The sequence below is a fragment of the Arvicanthis niloticus genome, chromosome 6 (assembly GCF_011762505.2).
Source record: "Arvicanthis niloticus isolate mArvNil1 chromosome 6, mArvNil1.pat.X, whole genome shotgun sequence".
Lineage (NCBI taxonomy): Eukaryota > Metazoa > Chordata > Mammalia > Rodentia > Muridae > Arvicanthis > Arvicanthis niloticus.
This window is the reverse complement of record NC_047663.1, coordinates 47,205,916-47,225,899: the sequence shown is the minus strand read 5'-3', so window position 1 is coordinate 47,225,899 and position 19,984 is coordinate 47,205,916. Positions and strand designations below refer to the sequence as shown.

The 19,984-nt window shown below is 48.7% G+C and overlaps 1 protein-coding gene across 6 annotated transcripts in view; it reads right to left on the bottom strand.

Annotated features, from left to right (window-relative positions):
- Rap1gap2 (RAP1 GTPase activating protein 2) overlaps positions 1–19,984 on the bottom strand; it is a 219,898-nt gene that overhangs the window by 168,600 nt on the left and 31,314 nt on the right. For 4 of the 6 annotated variants that reach the window (XM_034506215.2, XM_076936325.1, XM_076936326.1 and 1 more), the window contains one exon: positions 13,434–13,469. In XM_034506215.2, coding sequence (XP_034362106.2) covers positions 13,434–13,469 — 36 coding nt within the window. Of the gene's footprint in view, positions 1–4,696; positions 4,754–13,433; positions 13,470–18,950; positions 19,058–19,984 lie in introns of those variants that run through there. The other 2 variants (XM_076936328.1, XM_076936331.1) reach the window with 2 other exon arrangements.

Sequence of the window (19,984 nt, the reverse complement as noted above, 5' to 3'; positions counted from 1 at the left end):
CACAAGCCTTCAATTCTAGCATTCGGGAACAGAGGCAAGAGGGTTAGAAGTTCAAGGTTTTTCTTAGCTACATGGTGAGTTTAAGGCCAGACTGGGCTAGGTGAGACACTGTCAAAATGAAGAAAGGGAGAGGGAGAGGGGGAGTTAGGGAGGGAGAAAAGGAGGAAGGGGAGGAGGGAAGGAGAGAGGAAAGAAGGGAAATGTTTCTATTATATATATTTTATTAAAATAAAAACAGTTGGTGAAAATTAAATTAAGATATTAGCTGTCGGCTGAGGGTGTAACTCAGCACTGGAGCACTTGCCTAGCATGGACGAGGCCAGGTTTAAGTTCCAGAGCCACATCAAAACTGTTAGCACAGTTTTGGGTCTCAAGTATCCAGATGTCCAGCACAAAGCTACCTAAGGGAGGGAGAGAGGGAGGGAGGGAGGGAGGAGGGAAGGGAAAGTCCTGAGTTTAGAGGAGAGAAGGAAGCAAGCTCCGCAGGCAGGAAGGCCCTGGAAGCCACTCAGGCTTTCCCATCTTCCCTCCCCCTCATTCTCCTGTTTGCTGCACAGTGGTTGCTATGGAAACAAGGGGCACCTTGGGCTCCTCAGCTCAGCCCAGGTGCTGCTAACTCTGGGAATAATAGCAGCAAGAGAAAGGCCCGGTCCTCGGGCTTTGTGTACACACACGTCTGCCCCCAATGCCTCCTGTCTGTCTAGTGATTGTGTCACTGATGTACGCACCTCGTCCTCATCAGACAGACTTGAGTGGGTGTGCACATCAATCCAGTTTGCCCTTGTGGGTCCGTGAGGATGCTTACAGTCCTGTGGGCATGTCACACGGTTACATATGTGATCGTACAGCCCAGGACTAGTGTATGCCACCAGAAGCACTATGATCTATGATTAGACACTGTGCTCTACGCTTCCCCTCAGCTATCACGCCTAACCCTCATAGCAGCACCGTGTTAGCACTATTAATATTCACTGGAGTGGAAACTGGAGCACAGGACGGTTGTGCGGTTTCCCTAAGTACACCCAGAGCATGCGAACCCAACCACTGAATCTGCGATGTGGGAACAGACCTTCAAAAAAAAAATGTTTATTTTAGCCAAGATGCACCCTTTAATCCCAGCACTTGGGAGGAGAGGCAGGCGGATCACTATGAGTTCAAGGCCAGCCTGGTCTACAGGGTGAGTTCCAGGACAGCCAGGGCTACACAGAGAAACCCTCAAAAGAAAAGAAACAAAAACTGTCTCAGAAAAACAAAACAACAACCACAAAAAAATCATTTACTTTTATTTTATGTGTATTAATGTTTGCCTGCATATATGTCTGTGCATCACATGCACACCTGAAGCCTGGAGAGGCCAGGAAAGGACACCGGATCCCCTGGAACTGGAGTTACAGATGGTTGTAAACTGTCATGTGGATGCTGAGAATTGAACCCTGGTCCTTTGCAAGGGTATCAGGTGCTCTTAACCACTGAGCCATCTCTCCAGACCCAAAGGTGAAAGCCCTTTAAATGAGCTGGCTCCCAAGCAGCTGTGGCTCCCTCACCACAGGTACCATGTCCTGCCGTGGTAACAAACACTAAGGCTTCCTGAGCCCCACCCAAGGGTGATAAAGGAGAATCCCCCAGATGGGGCTCAGGAAGCTGCATTTTAACCCAGCCCCTGGACTGGTCTGCCAGGCTACCAGAATAATCAGCCACTGATTCAACTTACTCTGGTCATAGCAGACTGGAGGTGGGGCTGTCCCTCCTGAACCCAGCTTATGAGCTCAGTAATGGCCTTGAAACACCTCATGCAGCCAAAGCTCCTGTCTACAACGGGCATCTAAAAGCAGCCAAGCACCCAGGCTAAGCCAGCTGCTGTCAGCATACTCCTCCCCAGGGCAGGGCCCCACAAGTCAGTTATGTGGCTTTGTGGCCTGCCAGGCACGGATTTCCGCCCACTCCACCCTCTCAGAATGAGTTGGTTGTGAGGCAGGGACTCACACAGTGGGTAGCCTGCCTATTCACAGATCAGCCAGAGTCAGGCAGGGAAGCCACCTAGCCAGTGCAACAAACACTGCAGAAAGTTCTTATTCCCTGACCTCAGGGAATAAGAGCACAGACAGAAGCCATATGGCAGCCAGAGCAGAGACAGCATTTACTGTGCCCCTGACCAGAGAAATTCTCTCTGCTCCAGGATGCTGAGGAAGGGGATGCTGTGTGTACCAGGAAGCTGGAGGAAGCTCAGCGAAGAATGGAAATATTTGCAAGAAAACAAATCCAGAAACTGACAGAGGTGAGATTTGAATTTGAGATTACTAACTAGCCTCAGGTCATCCAGCAGGTGGAGACTGGATTTAAACAGAGACTCCATGCCTCCAAAGGCCACAAAGGAACCCACTGTTTGGTAGCTCCTGTTTCACACACATTTGCGAGTGCTTATGCATGGTAGGCCATGACCTCAGAAGTTCCATTAAATCTGGAGATGTTTTTCCTGACCACAGCTAGAAGGTGGGGTATTGGCAATAGGTGGGTAGAGACTGGAGATTTTGTTAGACATCCTACAGGGGCCAGAACAGACCCCCACAGGGACCATCCAGATCAATGTGCAATAAGAGTGGATAAGAGTGACAGACCCACCTAGAGCCCACATGAACCTCCAGCCCCACCAGACCCATGGGCCACCATCATGCTTGTCAGTCCCTGGAGACGGCAGTTCTCAAACTTTGCTGCCCACAAACGTCATTTATGAGTCTAAGAAGGTGCAGGTGCTAGCTTCCACCAGGACCCTCTGATTTCATTGACATTGATTCTATTGTTATTGTCTGTTTCCCAGAATCTAGGCCTTGCTTTGTAACCCAAACTGGCCTTGAACTCAGATCCTCCTGCTTCAGCCTCTGAGTGCCGGGAGGACAGACTTGTAGCACCCACGGGACCTGGCTGGTGATTAGAATTTTCACGATCACCAGATGACAGTCTCCAGATGTACAGACAATTGGAGATCACTACCTTGTGAAAAGAAAGCAAGGATCTTACAACCAGTGGTGAGCCTAAGACAGTTGGTGAACATTCTACAAAGAGAAGTCCCAGCAATCTCCACAGAACCATGACTACCAACCTCACCCCCACCAGAGATGGGGTCCAACCCCATAACAGCTCCTGGGGACAAGCACTAAAGGAGCCTGTAGACCTACATCCGACTCCCCGGACCAGAACAGTTAAGTGGCTTTTGAGATGAGGACTTGATCACACTGGCAGAGACAGGGAGGAGGAGATTAACTTCCCAGCTTCCATCACTGTCTGGCTAGGAGATAATGGGCCTGAATTAGGAGACAGGAGGACCAGCCCTACATGAGTCAGAGGCTTCTCAGCCCCGAGAGGGAGGAAGCACTGGATATGAAAAAGAGAAAGGTTAATTGGGAGGGAGCAAGTCTGGGAACAGAGCCGGAAATGATCAGGCAGTCAGCTGAGGGGACAAGACTGTAAAGAGGAAAGGGGACCGGAGGATAAGGATTGGGGAATCGGCCACAGAAGGAAGAACAGAGGCTAGAGGTTGGCACATCAATGCCAAGGTCAGCCACAGGTAAACCCAAAGCCTGCCCATCTGCTTTCTTAGCTCATAGGTTAGTTGTCCAGACTTTGCCCAAACTCCAGATCTCTGACAGCTTGCAAAGCAGCTCTTATAACAGTAAGATTAGCAAGGCCAGTCTAGGCACTCCAGAAGCTGCAGCAAGAGGATCGAAAGTTCAAGGCAACCCTGGGCAGCTTACCAAGACCATGCCTCATATCTGTGGGGCTGATGCAGACTGCCTAGAAAACTTCCAACAAAACCCAATACAGGCACTGAGAAACCCTACAGTACAGAGAAGGCTCCAGAGTGGTCAGCCAGAAGAAGAGTAGAGACAGGTCACAAAAAAGACATCTGAGCATTGGAGAGCTCTCAGGAGGAAAGGAGATTAGCCTTGTTGAGGAGGAGGGGGAAAAAATGGTTATGCAATGGCAGTTTCAGAGATTCAAAATGAAGTTAATGGGGAAACAGTGAGCAAGCAGAACTATAGTCTAACAAACCAGGCACCCTTAAAAATGTCATGAGTACCCTGACACTGGAGACAACCAAGCTTAACCAAACGAACTAGCTTCCGGGGCAAGGGGAATTCATAATATGGCTAGTTTTCCTTGTTTGTTTCAAGCCCTCAGCCTCCAGAAATCCGAGACCTAGGGTCTCTCCTGAGATGGCTTCCTTCTTCTCTCAAGACTCCCAGGAATGATGCTCTGGACTCTGCTTCCCAGGGAGGCTCAACAGTTCAGACAAACCGCAGATTGTCCACTTCTTTCCTCTTCCTTCCATAGGATCCAGAGCCTCCCATCCAGGCCTAGCAGAGCTGAGGGCCTGAGAGACCTGTCAAGATCCCCCAAGGCTTCCAGAAAGTGAGCAGGGTAAAGGAGGCTGAAGGGAGAATTGAGCCAAGAGTGGCAGGCCACCAGCAAGCCATCCTGCTCTCCTGCACCTGTCCTCACCTCTCTCACTTACACAGTTAACTCTGTCCATTCCACTCCACAACTCCACTAACCACATAGAAGACATCCTCCCCAGGATCCAGGGATGAGTTGAGTCTTTCTTTGCTGTCCTACACCCACCTCAGACTGGTGCCCCAGTCCCTAGAACCTAATGCCATCAGTAGCCACCCACTACCCAAAAATCAGAGCATGAACTCACCAGAGCTTCCTGGGCATGATGGGACTGGTCGGGATGAGATTAGGCGCACATAGGTCCCTAGAGTTTGCAGAACTTGCCACCTAGCAAATAGCACCTCCGGGTGCATCCCCAGTGCCTGGCAATAAAATCAGGACACAGCCCAATTGCCAGCTAAGCACCCGCCTGCCTTGCTTCTCCTGGTAGCCACTCACACCGCCCCAGACTCAGATCCCAAAACAGACATGTTCGTGGTTACCATAGGAACTTGCTAAAGCCAAAAAAGGCACCACACAGGCACCCACATGGGCCCTCTAAGCTCATGTCCACTTGCATTGTTGATCACACACACACACACACACACACACACACACACACACAATTCATGCTCAGAGCCCATCCTAAAGAAACTAATGGCTCAGGTCTGACACTGGACATAGAAATAAAGAACTCCCCAGTGGTTCCCTGCAAGTTCGGGCACCAACTGCCAGACACAAGGAGCCCACCTGGAGCTCACCCACTGAAGGCACACCAGAAGCTGAGTTAGGTTGGAGGGCCAGAGTAAACATAACCCCACTGTGCCTGCAGGGCCACAGAGAGGGCACTGCCCTCTGACTCCCTGCCATAAACCAGATCCTCTAGCCCTCCACCCCCTCCCTCTCTGTTCTCTTCTACTGGCTGGCGTGTATAACTTCCCGGACCCCAAACAACACAGGATAGAGAATAGGAAAGACAGAGAGATTTTATACCCAGAGCCCTGTTGCTTCCCTGAAACTGACCCACTCTACAAAGGGGACCCACGTCCACCCAGGGCTCACTCTCTCTAGTCCTAACTACCCCACTCTGGTCTGCAAGCTATGAAGTATCTGAACCTGATCACTCTCACCCCTTCTGAAAGCCCTCTCCTTGTGGCCAAGCTCTCCCACAGCCCAGCCTCACTCCTACCAGCAGCCCAACCAGCCAGTCTCCTGTCTGGCAAGAACAACAGCTCCAAGGTCCTCCCACCCACGCTGCCTCACACCTCAGTGCCTTCAAGATGCAGTGATGCAGCACCAAGCCTCTCTTCCCCCACTGGACCACTGACCTCACACACCCTTAGAGACAGCCGAGGACTGTTGTCTCCGGAAGGGAAGAGCAAGTGAGAACCCTTGCTACATTCCGTGGCAACCTGTCTATACTCTCCCTGCAGGGTTGAAAGCTGCCATGGGCAGACTGTTCTCACCCCTGTTCTCGTCTCCTCACCATCCCTATCTTGGCAGTGGCTTTGGAATGAAGGTGCCAATAGATATTAGTTGACCTGACTCAATCATCCACCCACAAAACATTGAGCTCCCCATATCTTTGCAAGCCCAGGAAACCCTCTACAAATGTTCTAGGTGTGTAGAACTGGAGCTAGGATAAGTCAACTGCAGAAAGTTCTAGAACATCCCTGTGGTGACCTAAGGATTTTTGTAACCCACAGTAAATATAGATCTGCCAGCCAGTGGAGAAATGAACTGCTGATCATGACCCTTGACCAATGAGAAGACCATTAGGTAGGGATCAATGGTCGACTGAAGAGAAATGGGCTCTCTGGAGAGGCTGGAAACACACACTGGGACCCAGACAATCAAGCCTTGGCTCCACTAGCTTTCCCCTCTGATGACATTATGACTGGCTGGCACCAAGAGAACCGAGAGAGCAGATGTCTGCAGAGATAAATCACCTGGATTGTACATTGCTCTTACAGACTGGTGTGGAAGTCTTGGTGGGAAAAAAAAACCCAAAAAACAAAAAACAAAAGCAACAACTGGTATCATGGTGCACATCTTTAACCTCAGCACTCAAGACAGAAGAGAAAGGCAAATCTGTGATTTTTTGAGTCAGCCTGGTCTATACAGTAAGTTTCGGACTAACTAAGGTTGCATGATGAGACCCTGTTTCCAAAAAGGGGAGGGGAGGGGTGTGTAGAGACCTGTGACAAAGCAAGAAACAGCACTTCCAACGGGTGGTCTGCCCTACCCTGCACAGTGTCCATAGTGGCTACACTCAGGAGTGCTGGTGGCCAGGGTTAGCTGCACTGACACACTGCCTGTCCCCATCTGTGTACGCATCTATTTTCTAACAGAACTTGAACCCTTAGCTGCTTAAATCATCAACTCAGAATAGCAATGGCTGCCTACGGCTAAACCACAGCATGCTCACCTCAAGCCAGACCTCTGCTTCCCTTGGAGGAAGAAATCCAAAGACAGATTTGCACTCAGGCCATCGGTCTGCCTAAGATATCGTTTCAAGGGGCCGAGAGTGAGCCATCAAGTATGCAGTTGGGCTCTGTTTTTTAAGATTAATTTATTTTTATTCTGTGTAAAAAATATATGTTGCCAGCATGTATATATGCATACTCCATGTATCTGGTACCTGAGAGGCCAGAAGAGGGTACTGGATCCCCTGAAACTGGAGTTAAGGATGGTTGTAAGTCACCATGTGGGTGCTGGGAACTGAACTAGGGTCATTTAGAAAAGTAGCCATTGCTCTTAACTGCTGTGTCATCTATCTTTCCAACCTCCAATTAGATTCTTTCTCCTACAAGATAATAGACTCAGATTTGGGCATTTGAGCATGATAATTCTCAGCAGGAGAGGCAATTGGTCCTCACCCAGGCTCACGCCAATTTGGTTGCTGTGGCTGTCCTTGGGCACAAAAGTCATCTCCGGTGACTGGAGCCATGCATCAGACAGACAGACACACATACACACACACACACACACACACACAGTTGGGAGTACTTCTTCTGGGGATTTCTTCTGTGAGAAAGTAGGCTGACTATGATTCAGTTACTATGTCTTTGTCCTAAGCCAGCTCTCATAGCAGTCTGAAGAGGGGGGACTCCTACATGCTGACCGCTCTACCTGTATCCGTCCTCATACCTCTATGCCTCCTCCTCCACCTGCATCCCTCCATCTGCCTCTGCCTCCCCTCCATCTCCATCCTTCTACCTGCACCCCTCTGCCTGCCTCTGCCTTTTTATTTCTGCCTAGGATCCTATTTCCTTGTGATGGGATAAGCGTATGATCCAGCTTCATCATTCAGCAAACCTATAGTGAGAATCTCCTTTAGTGTCTGCCCAGTGTCCAGCCTTGGGGATCCAAAGATGAAGTCTTTAAAGTATTCATATCTACTTGCCCAGCAGAGAGCAACGGCCATCATTCTGGTCCCCACACTCCCCAAAAAAATACAAAAGGACATAAGCCAAGACTAGAATGGGATCTAGTGGTTAAGAACTTGCCTTACATGTACAGGTCCTGGGTTTGATCTCCACCATTGAAAAAGAGGAGGGGCATAAGCTACACATGTAGCTAGCATGTTGAAGTTAGAAAGGAGCAGGCCATTCGTGATCCAGAATCCCATTTTATAGACCCAGAAAAGTTACTGGCTTGCCCATTTGTTAGCCCAGGTCTAGAATCTGAGCCTGCCAACCCACAACTCAAGCTTGTTTGTCCTGCATGGTACTGCTGTCACCCCCTTTCCATGTTCCTGTGTAGCCCCATGTTCCTGTATCCCCAACAATAGTTAAGTCCTAGCCTCTGGGGGCCTCTTCATGCAGGCGTCAGGCCCTTCTCAGTCTGAGCATCTGCCAGGGAGGTGAGCACCCGGAGCTTAGTGCTATAAGGTGGAATATTTTGTGGCTAAGGCTCTAGACACACGACCCCTGATTAGGAGATTTGGGCTGAAAACACACATCTCTACCCTCCGAACAAAATACAAGATTCAAACTCCACCTTCACGCCTTACTTGCTGATGACCTTGAACAAGATTCCTGACCTCTCCAAGTGACTATCTTCCCATTTCTCAAATGCCAAATGCAAAGGTCCCTTCTCCACACCGTGGCTGGAAAGCCTCTGAACAGCAAGTGATAACATCGCAGTGCTCCGTGCCCACGGGGCAGACCTCATCTTCAGAACCACCTGCCTCAGGGACACCTCCAGGACTATCTCTATGTCAGTGATACCAGGTCCCTGGGGAGTGAGCCGAGGAAATCAAGGCACACAGGCCACAAGCTAGGAGTGTCTGCTGCAGAGCAGAGAACAGGCTGCAGGAGGAAGGATGCTTCAGCCAGCAGAGGCAGAAGCAGAAAGTCTTAGATCCTGGAGGGGGCCCTGCAGCATGAATTGGACTGTTCACTTGACCTGTCAGAAAGCAGAGCCATAGCCTAAAAACACATCTTCAGAATTCAGTAGAGCCTATATTACCAGTTGAGAGAAGAGGACGACATGACCAGATCTTTTTAGTCCCACAGCAAGTAAGGACTGGACATGACTTCTTGTAGTGTCTTCCCATCTTTCTATCCTGAGAACAAATATCCCCCTATCTAGAGAAATAGCCATCTCTTCGTTCAAACTGGTTGGATCGTGGCTATATAACCCACAAAGGGCTAGGCTAATTAGGTTCTCTTTTGTAAAAAGCATTATTGATAAAATGGGCACATGGCACACACTGTAATCCCAGGACTTGGGAGGTGAAGGCAAGAGAATCAGGAGTTCAAGGCAAGTTCTGGCTAATGTAGGCATAGTGTTTTTGTACACTGTGTAAAGCTTACCCTTGTGTTATTCAAATGCTGATCTCTCTGCCCTCCCTCACATCTTGTTTCAATCCAGGCACAACATTGTAATGCTTATACCAAGAATTTCCTGTCTCAAGTCTGTGTGAACAATTCTTACCATTTATTCTCTGCCTGGTCAATAAATGCTGATCACCTAATGGCTGGGCACAATAGAGAATAGGGCAGGATGTCTGCCAACCAGAGGGAGGAGAGAGGGAGAGAGGGAGACTCAGATCAGTGAGGAGGATGGAGAATCTGGAGCCATGAGGAAAGACAGAGTCCGGAGAGAGATCATGGAAACACACCTGAAGCCCAGAGAACCAGATCAATAACAACATGCAGGTATCATGGGATGGGGCTGGGAGGCAGCCAGGTTACCACAGAAGGCTAAGGTAGATCATCTAACTGCTCAGCTATTGAGGTGTAATTTTAAATAAATCTTGGTTTCTCTGTGTAGTTATTGGGGACCAGCATGAGGTAAAAAAAAAAAAAAAAAAATACAGCTACCAGTTTAATTCACTGTTTACATTTATATTGAGAATAATTCATTTACAGGCTACATAGAGAGTTTGAGGTCAGATTGGACTGCATGAGACCCTGTCTCAAAAATCAAGAAAAGTTAACTGAAGCAAACTCCATATACCATTTTAAGTGCACTCAATGCTTCTCAGGACAGTCACAAACTTGTGTCACCTTTACCACTGTCAATATCATACTAGCATTCCTAGGCTAGAATCTACTATCTTTAAATTTTCACTCTCCTAACAGACCCCCAAATCCTCAGAAACCATAACTTACTCAGTTTCTAGGGACTTGCCTATTTTAGATATAGCACATAAGTGAAAGGGTATAAGATGTGTTTTTTCAGTGTCTGACTTCTTTTACGTAGCTTGTTTTTGACATGAGTCTAGTTTCATGCCACCTATAGCTTTATGGTAAATCTTAATACCTAAAGTACAACTTTGCTCTTCTCTCTTAAGATTATCTGAACTTCCCTGGAGCTGGTTCAGCCCCTCCTGAGCGTCTCCTTAAGGTTTATTGGATGGGAACCTTTCTGTCTTTAGCCTAACCGGATTACACATTAAAGCTCTTGTTGGTCTTTCTCTTTTTTTGAGGCAGGCACACTTGTCTCACATGTCCCAGACAATGCCTGAGGATGACCTTGAGCTGCAGAACCTCCCCATCACCTCCAAATCTTCCTGTCTCCTCCTCCTAAGTGATGGGATTACAGGTGTGTGCCACCACATTCAGTTTAAAGGGATTGCTTCCTGAAATCAATAGATTTTCAAGCTACAGTTCAGTCCTACACCCTGCAGGACACCACCAATGTCATGTTCCCCATGCCTGAACTCTAACTGTCCCCCTTATATTCAGAGACCACACTGAGATCCCACCCTCAGCACTGGCCCATCCCCCACCTACTCCCACTCCACCTCCAGCTCTTCACACCACCCTATAGCTTCCTCCTTTACAGGTTACAAATAGATCTACTTAAGACAAACAGGGCCTCTATAAACTACTGCTGTAGATGCAGTAGCTGGCTCAAGGCAGCCCCCAAAACCACTTCTCCACTCCACATCCCTCAGCAGCCCTGCCTACCACGTCACACCTCACTTACTATGCAGATATACCCCTGGGAAGCTCTGGAAAAGCCAGACAGGACACATTGCCAAAAGATAAAGGTATAGACCTGTAACTCAGGCTGCTGGAGAGATTAAGGCAGAAAGATTACAGACTCAAGGTGCTGCTCTCTCTGAACTCCAGACCCCTAACATCTCTGATTATCCACAGGAGACACTCACAAGATTGGGCTACAAAGCAGTCTGTCATAAAGGGGAGAGAGGGTGCGGGAAGCAGTAGAAGATCTGCAGTACATGCCCTCCCCCAGAAGGATAAACAAGCAGCTAACAGTTGCCAGGGAGGGAGGACCCTTCTTAGGCGGCATAGTGACCAGTAAGTTGTCCACATTCTTTGTGTAACCCCTCAGCCATGATCCTGAGAGTCACCCCAACTCAGTTCATTAGTCCACCAAGCCCCACTTGCATGAAGTCATTTCTTTGGTCTGTCATTGGTGCCCTACCTGGGGTAAACAGACCTCTGTTCACAACTCCCCAAGAAAGGTTAATGCAATACAAGGCCAGTATGGGCAACTTAATGAGATATTGTGTCACAGTTTACAAAGTAAAAAGAACAAGGTTGGAGATGTGGCACCTTGGTTAAGAGCACTGGCTGCTCTTCTAAAGGACCTGAGTTCAATTCCCAGCACCCACAATGGGCAACTTACAACCACTTAAAACCCCAGTACCAGGAGATCGTATGCCTTCTTCTGGGCTCTTCCCATGTACACACACACACACACACACACAGAGAGAGAGAGAGAGACAAACAATTAAAATATTTTTGAAATAAAGGCACTTGCTGCCACACCTGAGAGGCTGAATTCAGTCACAAGAATCCACACGGTGAAAGGACAACTTGACTCCAGCAAGCTGTCCTTTGACCGTCTCCCCACACCTACAAAATAAAGTAAATTTAAAAGAGTAAGAGAGCACTTGCCTAGGATGGGAGAGCCATGTACAAGCTCCTGGGTTCAATTCCTAGCACCACCAACAAAATAAAGCAAAACAAAAGGAAATGAAGCCCAGACTTCCACGTACCGCTTAAACAACCTGCCCTGAACTGGGTCCCACCGGTGCACACAGCATGTTACCCAGTGACCTCATCATCCTGCCCCAGATCAAGAACAGCCTTAGTCACCAAGAATGCCTCATGGCCTTTCTGGCCTCAACTCTGTGGAGAGACTAAAATCTAGCCCCAAGCCCTGCATACCAACCTCTCATCTTTTTGGAATTGACAAACCAAATGGAAGGAAGTCCTTCTAATTCTGACTCCCCCTTACAGGCCAACCCTCAAGTCTGGCTGGTTTTCCTTGGCACCTGCACCAAGGGAGGTCAACACTGGCAACCAGATGGTTCATTTTAGCCAGATTAGAGTAGGGAGGACCAGAGGAGCACATTGAGCTGCATGTGTGCATGCATGTGTGCGTGTGTGCATGCATTCTGCTAAATGAACCCAGGGCTTTGTGTGTCTCTGCTGAGGCTTTGCACAAATTTTTGTGCACAAACTAATTTACATGTAGCAGAAAAATATCTTCAGTAGTAATCAATGCTTTTCTTTTCCTTCTAGAATTTTCTTCCTTTTCAATTCATTCAATTAAAGCAGACCAAAGAGAGGAGTGCACATGGGAAGTTCTTAAAGTTGGGTGAGACTCAAGAGAGAAAGGAGAGGATAATGACCAAATAGTCCACAAAACAGAAAGAGGAAGAAAGTGAGGGGTAAGGGAGAAAGAACAGCAGCTTCAAGACAGAGGGGCCTCAGTTCACCCTCCCCACATACACCAGCAACCACCTGTCAGACCTAGGCCTGCAGTGCCCAGGCCTGAGACTTGTGGTGTGGAAGTCTCAGGAAGCCCCCAGGCTGGGCTCACCAGGATGACCAATCAGTTACAGATGACTCAATGGCCAGCTGATCCCACACACATGCCAAAGATGTTTGAAGAGGTCCTAGGGGCTGCAGAGATGGCTCTGTGGTTTAGAGCACTTGTTGCTCTTCCAGAGGACCCAAGTTTGATTCCCAGCACCCACATGATGCCTCATAACTATCCAAAACTCCACTGCCAGGAAATCCTACACCTCTGCAGACACTAGGCCCACATGGAGTACACAGACACTCACGCAGGCAAAATACCCATAGTCATAGAATGAAATCATAATAATCTTAAAAGGAGGTCCTAGAGCATCACATCATAGCTTTTCAAATAGATGGATAATGTCAGAAAGATGCCTTCTAGGCACTGGGGCTTCACATAAAAATTTAAATAATAGAAAATACATCTTTCTTATCAATAAATGTGTGGCCTGAAGGTCATAACCACTAGTCACATTCCCACCATGCTTGTCCCTAATTCTATCAATCATGCCTCTGCCTTTCCCTGGATATCCCAGGACTCAAGAGGACCATGTAGTCTCCTCCAGTGCAGAAGCCCCTTCAGCCAAGCCTGGAACCTGACAGAACACAGCATCCAAATGTTACATATAACACAGACAGACCAAGTCTCAGGGTGCAAGGAACTTGAATCTGTTGTCATCTCTGACCTCTAAAGAATTGAAAGAGGCTACTTACTTGACCTTCAGACCCGCCAGCATGGTCTTGTCGATCCTGCCAAGAGAAATGCAAGGGCTTCAGTCAGTGTGGGGATGCAGGCTCTCATCTGCATCTGTCTTACAGGGAAAGCTACTACAAGACAAATTTTCCTCCAGTCCAGGAAAGGAAGTCTCAGTTCTATAAGGGACTGGACCACATATACTTGTATGGGAAGCTTTCCTGGATGGCTTTAACTGTTAACCTGATACAATCAGAAACTAACTAGAAAGAGAATCTGAGCTGAGGAATTACTTAGATCAGCTTGGTCTGTGAGCATGACTCTGGGAAATTGCCTTGATTGATAACTGATGTAGGAGGCATCGGCCCACTGTGGGCAGCATCACTCCCTAAGCAGATAGTCCTGAACTGTATAAGGAAGTTAGCTGAGGACTGGAAAGATGGCTCAGCGGTTAAACACACATTGTTCTTCCAGAAAACTCATGTTTAATTCCCAGAGCCCGCACTGGGATCTTACAACCACCTGCACCTCCAGCTCTAAGATCATCTAACACTCTTAGCCTCTGTGGGCACCTGCATTCATATGCACATACCCCCACACACGGGCACATACATATCATTAAAAAGAAAACAAAAATAATTATGCCTAAGCCTGCCTGCCAGCCAGCCAGAAAGCAGCATCCTTCATGGCTCCTGCCATGCTTCTTTGACTATGAAATGAGTTCCTTGGTCAGAAATAATGCTGTGTGCAACAGCAAGCCAGCCTGTCTTCATGTTCCTGCCTTGACTTCTCTCGGTGATCCTTTCTCCCCTAAAGGTGCTCTTGTCAGGGTGTTGTCATAGCAGCAAAAAATGAAACTGGAACAGAACCAGAACATCCTGGTACCAGGATGTCCTGCATTTTAGAGATGGAAACTAGGCTTCAAAGGAATAAAATCTCTGGTCAGATCTGACGCTAGACCAGTGGTGACCCTTTAATACACCTCATGCCGTGGTGACCTCCCCAACCATAAAATTATCTTTATTGCCACTTCTTAACTGTAAATTTTCCTACTGTTATAAATCATAATGTGAATATTTTTGGAGATGTAAGTTTGCCAAAGGGGTCTCAACTCACACATTGAGAACCAATGCTCTAGAACTCTCAATATTCTGTGTAGATGCCACAGGAGATGCAAGCACCCTGGCCACAGGAATGTGCCTGTATCAGCCAGGTCAGAAGCCAACAGCAGACTAAGGAGAGCAGCAGGTTGGTTCGAGCTGGGGGCAGGGAAGAGCACATTGGCTGCAGCCGCACAGCAGCACTCCCCGCCCCTGCCTGCACCTCCTTCTCTGGCAAAGGAGGCAGTGTGTGAGGTTCTATTTTTACCCCCACATATGCCAGCCCTTATGGCTGGAAACGGAGGTCCCTTCCCCCGTCGGAGACACAGTGGGCAATGTTCTCCCTGAAGAAGTCTTTTATTGACCAGAGGCCACTTCACCTGTATCACCATTTTGACTGGTGCCAGCACCATCTCTTAATAGTCATCACCACCCAAGTCACTTCCATAGCCAACATCACCACTGTCACTGACAGTGTCATTACCACCTTGTCACCATCACACCGGTGTCAGCACCATCACTAACATTCAACATCTAAGTCACATGACAGCATTAGTCACCCCAGTCCCCACTTCATATCACACCACTGTCATCACACCATTACAATGTCATCAACACCTGTCACAACCCCATCACAGCCAGTGTCATTACCACCATGCCCAGTTTCACCACTACCACTATGTCTTCACCTGTATCAGTGACTCAATACCAATATCAGTGTCTCCTCAGAGCTACCACCACCTTCAATGTCACCAACACCACCAGTGTCCCCGCCACCATCAGTGTTACTATCATCAGTGCCACTGTCATCACCAACACCTCTAAGATGCTTGGCACCCTGAAAGTTTACTCAGGCCCCAGCCTGCCCACTTCTTTCCCATAAGCAGACTCTCAGGGGAAAAAAAGGCAGAGAGGCAAGGGGTCCACACAGCAAGTGTGTAGATGCCCAGACATCCCAGGCTGGCATTAATCTCTGAGCTGCACTAGAGCTCCCCAGTAGAGAGCAGGATCCCCCCTTTCTCTGAGGATCCTCCAGCATCTCATCTCAGTCCCTAACAGCAAAACCAAGTACAATGCCAGGGCATGTGGCTTCTGTCCCTCTCTGTCTCTTCCTCAGGCCCTTCCTGGACTCTTTCCTCACAGTTTCCACCCTGAAGGCAGACCCTCCTGCCCTCCCATTCAACCTAACAGAGTCCCATCTCCATGCAGTTGTCAGAATCCCCCGTTCTGCCATCACACTCATAGCCAGAGCCACCCAATGAAAACAAGCCCACACACCCTACATCTTCCGGAGGAATCTCTCTTAATTCTTCTCACAGTCCTCGGCTACAGCAGGGGTCCCTACTGACACCTGGGGAAAGTGAGGCCCAGAGAGGAAAGCCTGTGCTCTCAAAGCTCCCCAGTAGTTGAGGTAGAGGCAGCTCTAAGTCCTGCCCTTCTGTGTGCCCTCATAACCTCTGCCTGGTCAGACAGGCATCCTCACCACAGCGGACCATGCTGGTCCCTGTGCCCACGTCTCTCCCACGCAGCAGCCTGTCCACCAGGGTTCCTACGCTAGAGTGTGGCCCTGGGAGCTTGGAGTTTGGGTAAGGCTGTGAGGCAGGGGCTGGTCCTTTCAGGAAGCCAAGTCCCCAGCTCCTCTGTCCCCTGAAACACCCCACTCATTTTATCATGACCACATTGATGGCACTGGCTCTCTGCCTTGACTATGAATAGAGTCTTTGGAACTCCATCTGAGATCAACCTCGCTGTCTGGGAGGACCTGGGATCCAGGATTCCACCCCCTCCCAGCTGCCAGCTGTGCCCAGATCACTGCGCTGCAGTCCAGCCCTCTTTCCTAACCTAACTCTATGAAAAGTCCTTCTCATCACTCCAGACTCAATGGGTCTCACCCTATCGTAGCACTGGAAACACCCCAGTTATCCCAATCTGCTATTTGACGTGCGGGGGGTGGGGGATGGGGAACCTTACTCCCCTCGTGAGTGAATAGAACCGGACCTGTCACCCTAGAGCCTAGTTTAGTGGACAATGTGGTTAACATGTAGAGTCCCCTTGGATTAGGTCACTCTCCCCACTGCTGTCTTTGACTCTGAGGCAGCTGTGGGTGACACACTTGTGTCACCTCCCTCACCTGGCCAGGTTTAAACCATCAGCCAGTTTTGTTTGGAGCTCTGGAGCAATCTGATATACAGAATTGCTACTTGTGAGGGTCTAGACCAAAAAAATAAATAAATAAATCAAAACAGTGGTGACTGGAAAGAGAATTTAGTTATTAAAGTGTCTATTTTTGCAAGTTCAGTATCTGAGCTGGAGCCCTGGAAGATACATTAAAAAAAAAAAAAAAGAAAGAAAAAAGAAAAAAGTCAGGAGTGAGGGTACACACTATTAACCCAGTACTGGGGAGGCAGAGAAGGGGGAGCTCCTGGGCTCTCTGTTTAGCCAGCGTAGGCTAATCAATGAGGACCAAACCAATGAGGCAGCCTGTCTCAAAAGTAAATGAATAAATAAATGGGCTCTTCATGCTTGGCCGCTTGAAGAGCGTCACCATCATGAATGACACAGGAACAGGAACACACAATCAACCAGGAACAGGAACACACAATCAACCGTCTACTTCAGAGGCTGCCCCTCAATCTAGGAAGGCAACAGCGCGTAAGACAGAAATCCAAGGGAAGCTAGCCAAAATGTACAAGACCGCACCAGATGTCTTCTTTGTATTTGGATTCAGAACCTGTTTGGGTGATAGTGAGACAACTGGTTTAGGCAGGATTCGTGATTCCCTGGGTTATGCAAACAAAAAAGAAAAAAAAAAGTGAGCCGAGACAGAGACAAGGGGGTGGGGAAGAGCTCAAGTAAACAAAAGGAAGGACTGTGCAAGAGGAAGGTCTGGAGACCGCAAGGCCAGAGCTGGTGTCCCAAAGGGGAGGCAGAGCGTGGACAATGGCTAAAGGAGCAGAGATTCTGTGGTGACTCAACCTGCCATGGTCATGCACATCTCCATGGAGAGGACTAATAGACTGACAACTTCAACAACGAATCAACAAACCAAGGAATGACACCTGAAGGTGTCTTTTGATCTCGACATATATGTTCACTCACAGACATGTGCCTGCACACACAAACCTGGATAAATTAAACACTGGATAAATTAAAACACAGACTAAGACCTAAGCCTTGCAAAGCAAGCTCTCTGATGGCAGGCCCTCTGCATGAGCCACACTTCACAGGTGGGTCTGGGAGAACAAGGTTCCATTACGTAAGCCCTGGCCTGCAGTGATCCCAGGCTAACGTCACACACCCCGCCCAGAGCGGGAAGCAGACTGTGTGAATCAAACCCAGACCCTCCATCAGCACAGTAGTCCTTACCCCAGCACTGGGGATGGCCTGTGAGCAGACACTACCCTGCCACCCTAGCATCCTCTTATCTTCACTGTCCCATCTGCCAAGCAGAGTGACCAGGATCCCTTCCTGAAAGAGAATGGATGGCAAAGAGTTCTCAAAGAGGGAAAAAAGAAAAGGGCAAGCCAGGAGACAATCAATGACTGGAGAAACAGAGCCCGTCCCCTCCCAAACCTCTGTGTCTCCCCAACCTTCTTGTCAGCCCACCAATGCCAACCATCATTTCAGTCAGGACCCCAGACACCCTCAGTGTGACAAAGCCCTAGGCCCAGGAGCTGAGTGGAAAATGATAAGGAGAGCCATTAGGCTGCACTCCCAGCTGGGCTGCATACAGCTGGTGAGGTGAGACAAGCCTTTGACTTCAGACCCTACTTGCCACAACTGGGAAGACAGATGGCTTAGAGGCAAAAAGTGCCTAAGAGTAAAAGGCTGGATGCAGGGCTGAACGGAGCAAAAGTGGGCCAGAGAGAATGGCAAACTTAAAGACAGGTCTGCCCCACCTCTCACCACCTACATAGAGAGGAGGCAGCCCACAGGTCTCCTGCCATAGACTCGTGACAGCCCAGTAGGAGCAAACATGGATACAGGATACCAGGGGAGAAAGGTAGGGGAGAAACAGAGAGCACATGTGGTCACACTCAAAGGCATGTCTATCCAGCCAGGCACATAGCACAGACAGATGACAGTCACATCACACTTGCACACATATACACACAAATAACCACAGATATGCATACACATATAGGGGCTCACACTAGCACGGGCATACACATTGAACTGCAGATGCTCACTCACACCCACACACACTTCCAGCCACCCTGACCTTCTGGATCTCTTGCAGACCTTGCTTCTGACAGTGAGGCAGAGAGCTTGGCCTCCGATGTCCCTCTCAGGATGTTCCAAGTCTACCTGGCATTTGAAAGTGCTTCCCACAGACTCAAGTCCCAGGCACAACCTGAGTCCTGCTCCCCAGCTACCCAGTGAGACCCCTTCTCCAAGTCCACTCTCATCTCCACCAGAACCCCTTCTGTCACCCACCATCCAAAGCCCCCAAAGGAGACGCTGCGCTTTCTGCCAAACATGGTCTCAGCTGTACAGCTTAGAACTCTGGGGAAGAACCCAGCAGAGAAGTCCCTGGGGCTTGTTAAAGAGAAAGCTGAGAAGCAGCAGGGCAGCAGCCACAGGGTGGGGCGCCAAGCAGGGTACCTCCCTTTTCGCCTGTCCCCCAAGTTGAGCTTCCTGTGGGTGAGGCTCCATGGCCTAGAGGTGTGTCCTGTACTCCAGGAGGCACCACAGTAGGCAGGGAGGTCACAAAGGGCAGCTTCCCCACACCCAGAGGAACCCACAGCTCCGGAAGGGGCTCAGCCAGCAGATTGCACCACAGCCCCATTTGGCAGCTGGCCCTACATGGCCCCAGCTTCCTGGAAACCAAAGGAGGCTCAAGGATTCCCACACCCTTGCCTGAGAGAGAAGAGACCCATCTGAAAGTCTCAAAAGACCCTTCACAGCAACTCCCAGATGCCCAGTACAGAGAACTTGCTGTTCCCCAATGCTTAGTACACACTCAAAAAGACACTACACAGAAATAGTTACATGCATCAGTACAGAGACATAAGTATACATCCACATATATCAGCACAGAAAAGGCACACATAGGCACCTGCACATGTACACATGCATATATATATATACACATACTGAGGACACACAGGTCTACTCAGGCGTGGAGATGCTCACATTCAAATCATTAGAGATACTCACATGTACACTGTGCAAGTAGAGTAACCCAGACTTTTACAGAGATGAGAGCACACTTCTCATTTACCTACAGATGCCCATCTAGACACATGAACATGGGTGAATGCAGATGGGTGTTCGTGAGCACATAGAAATATCCACATCCACACACTCAGAATGTTCATATGCCTGGAATTATTTATTTCATCACATGTATGTACATACACACACACACACAACACACACAACACACACACATACACACACACACACACACACACACACACACACACACACACATATATATATATATATATATATATATATATATATAT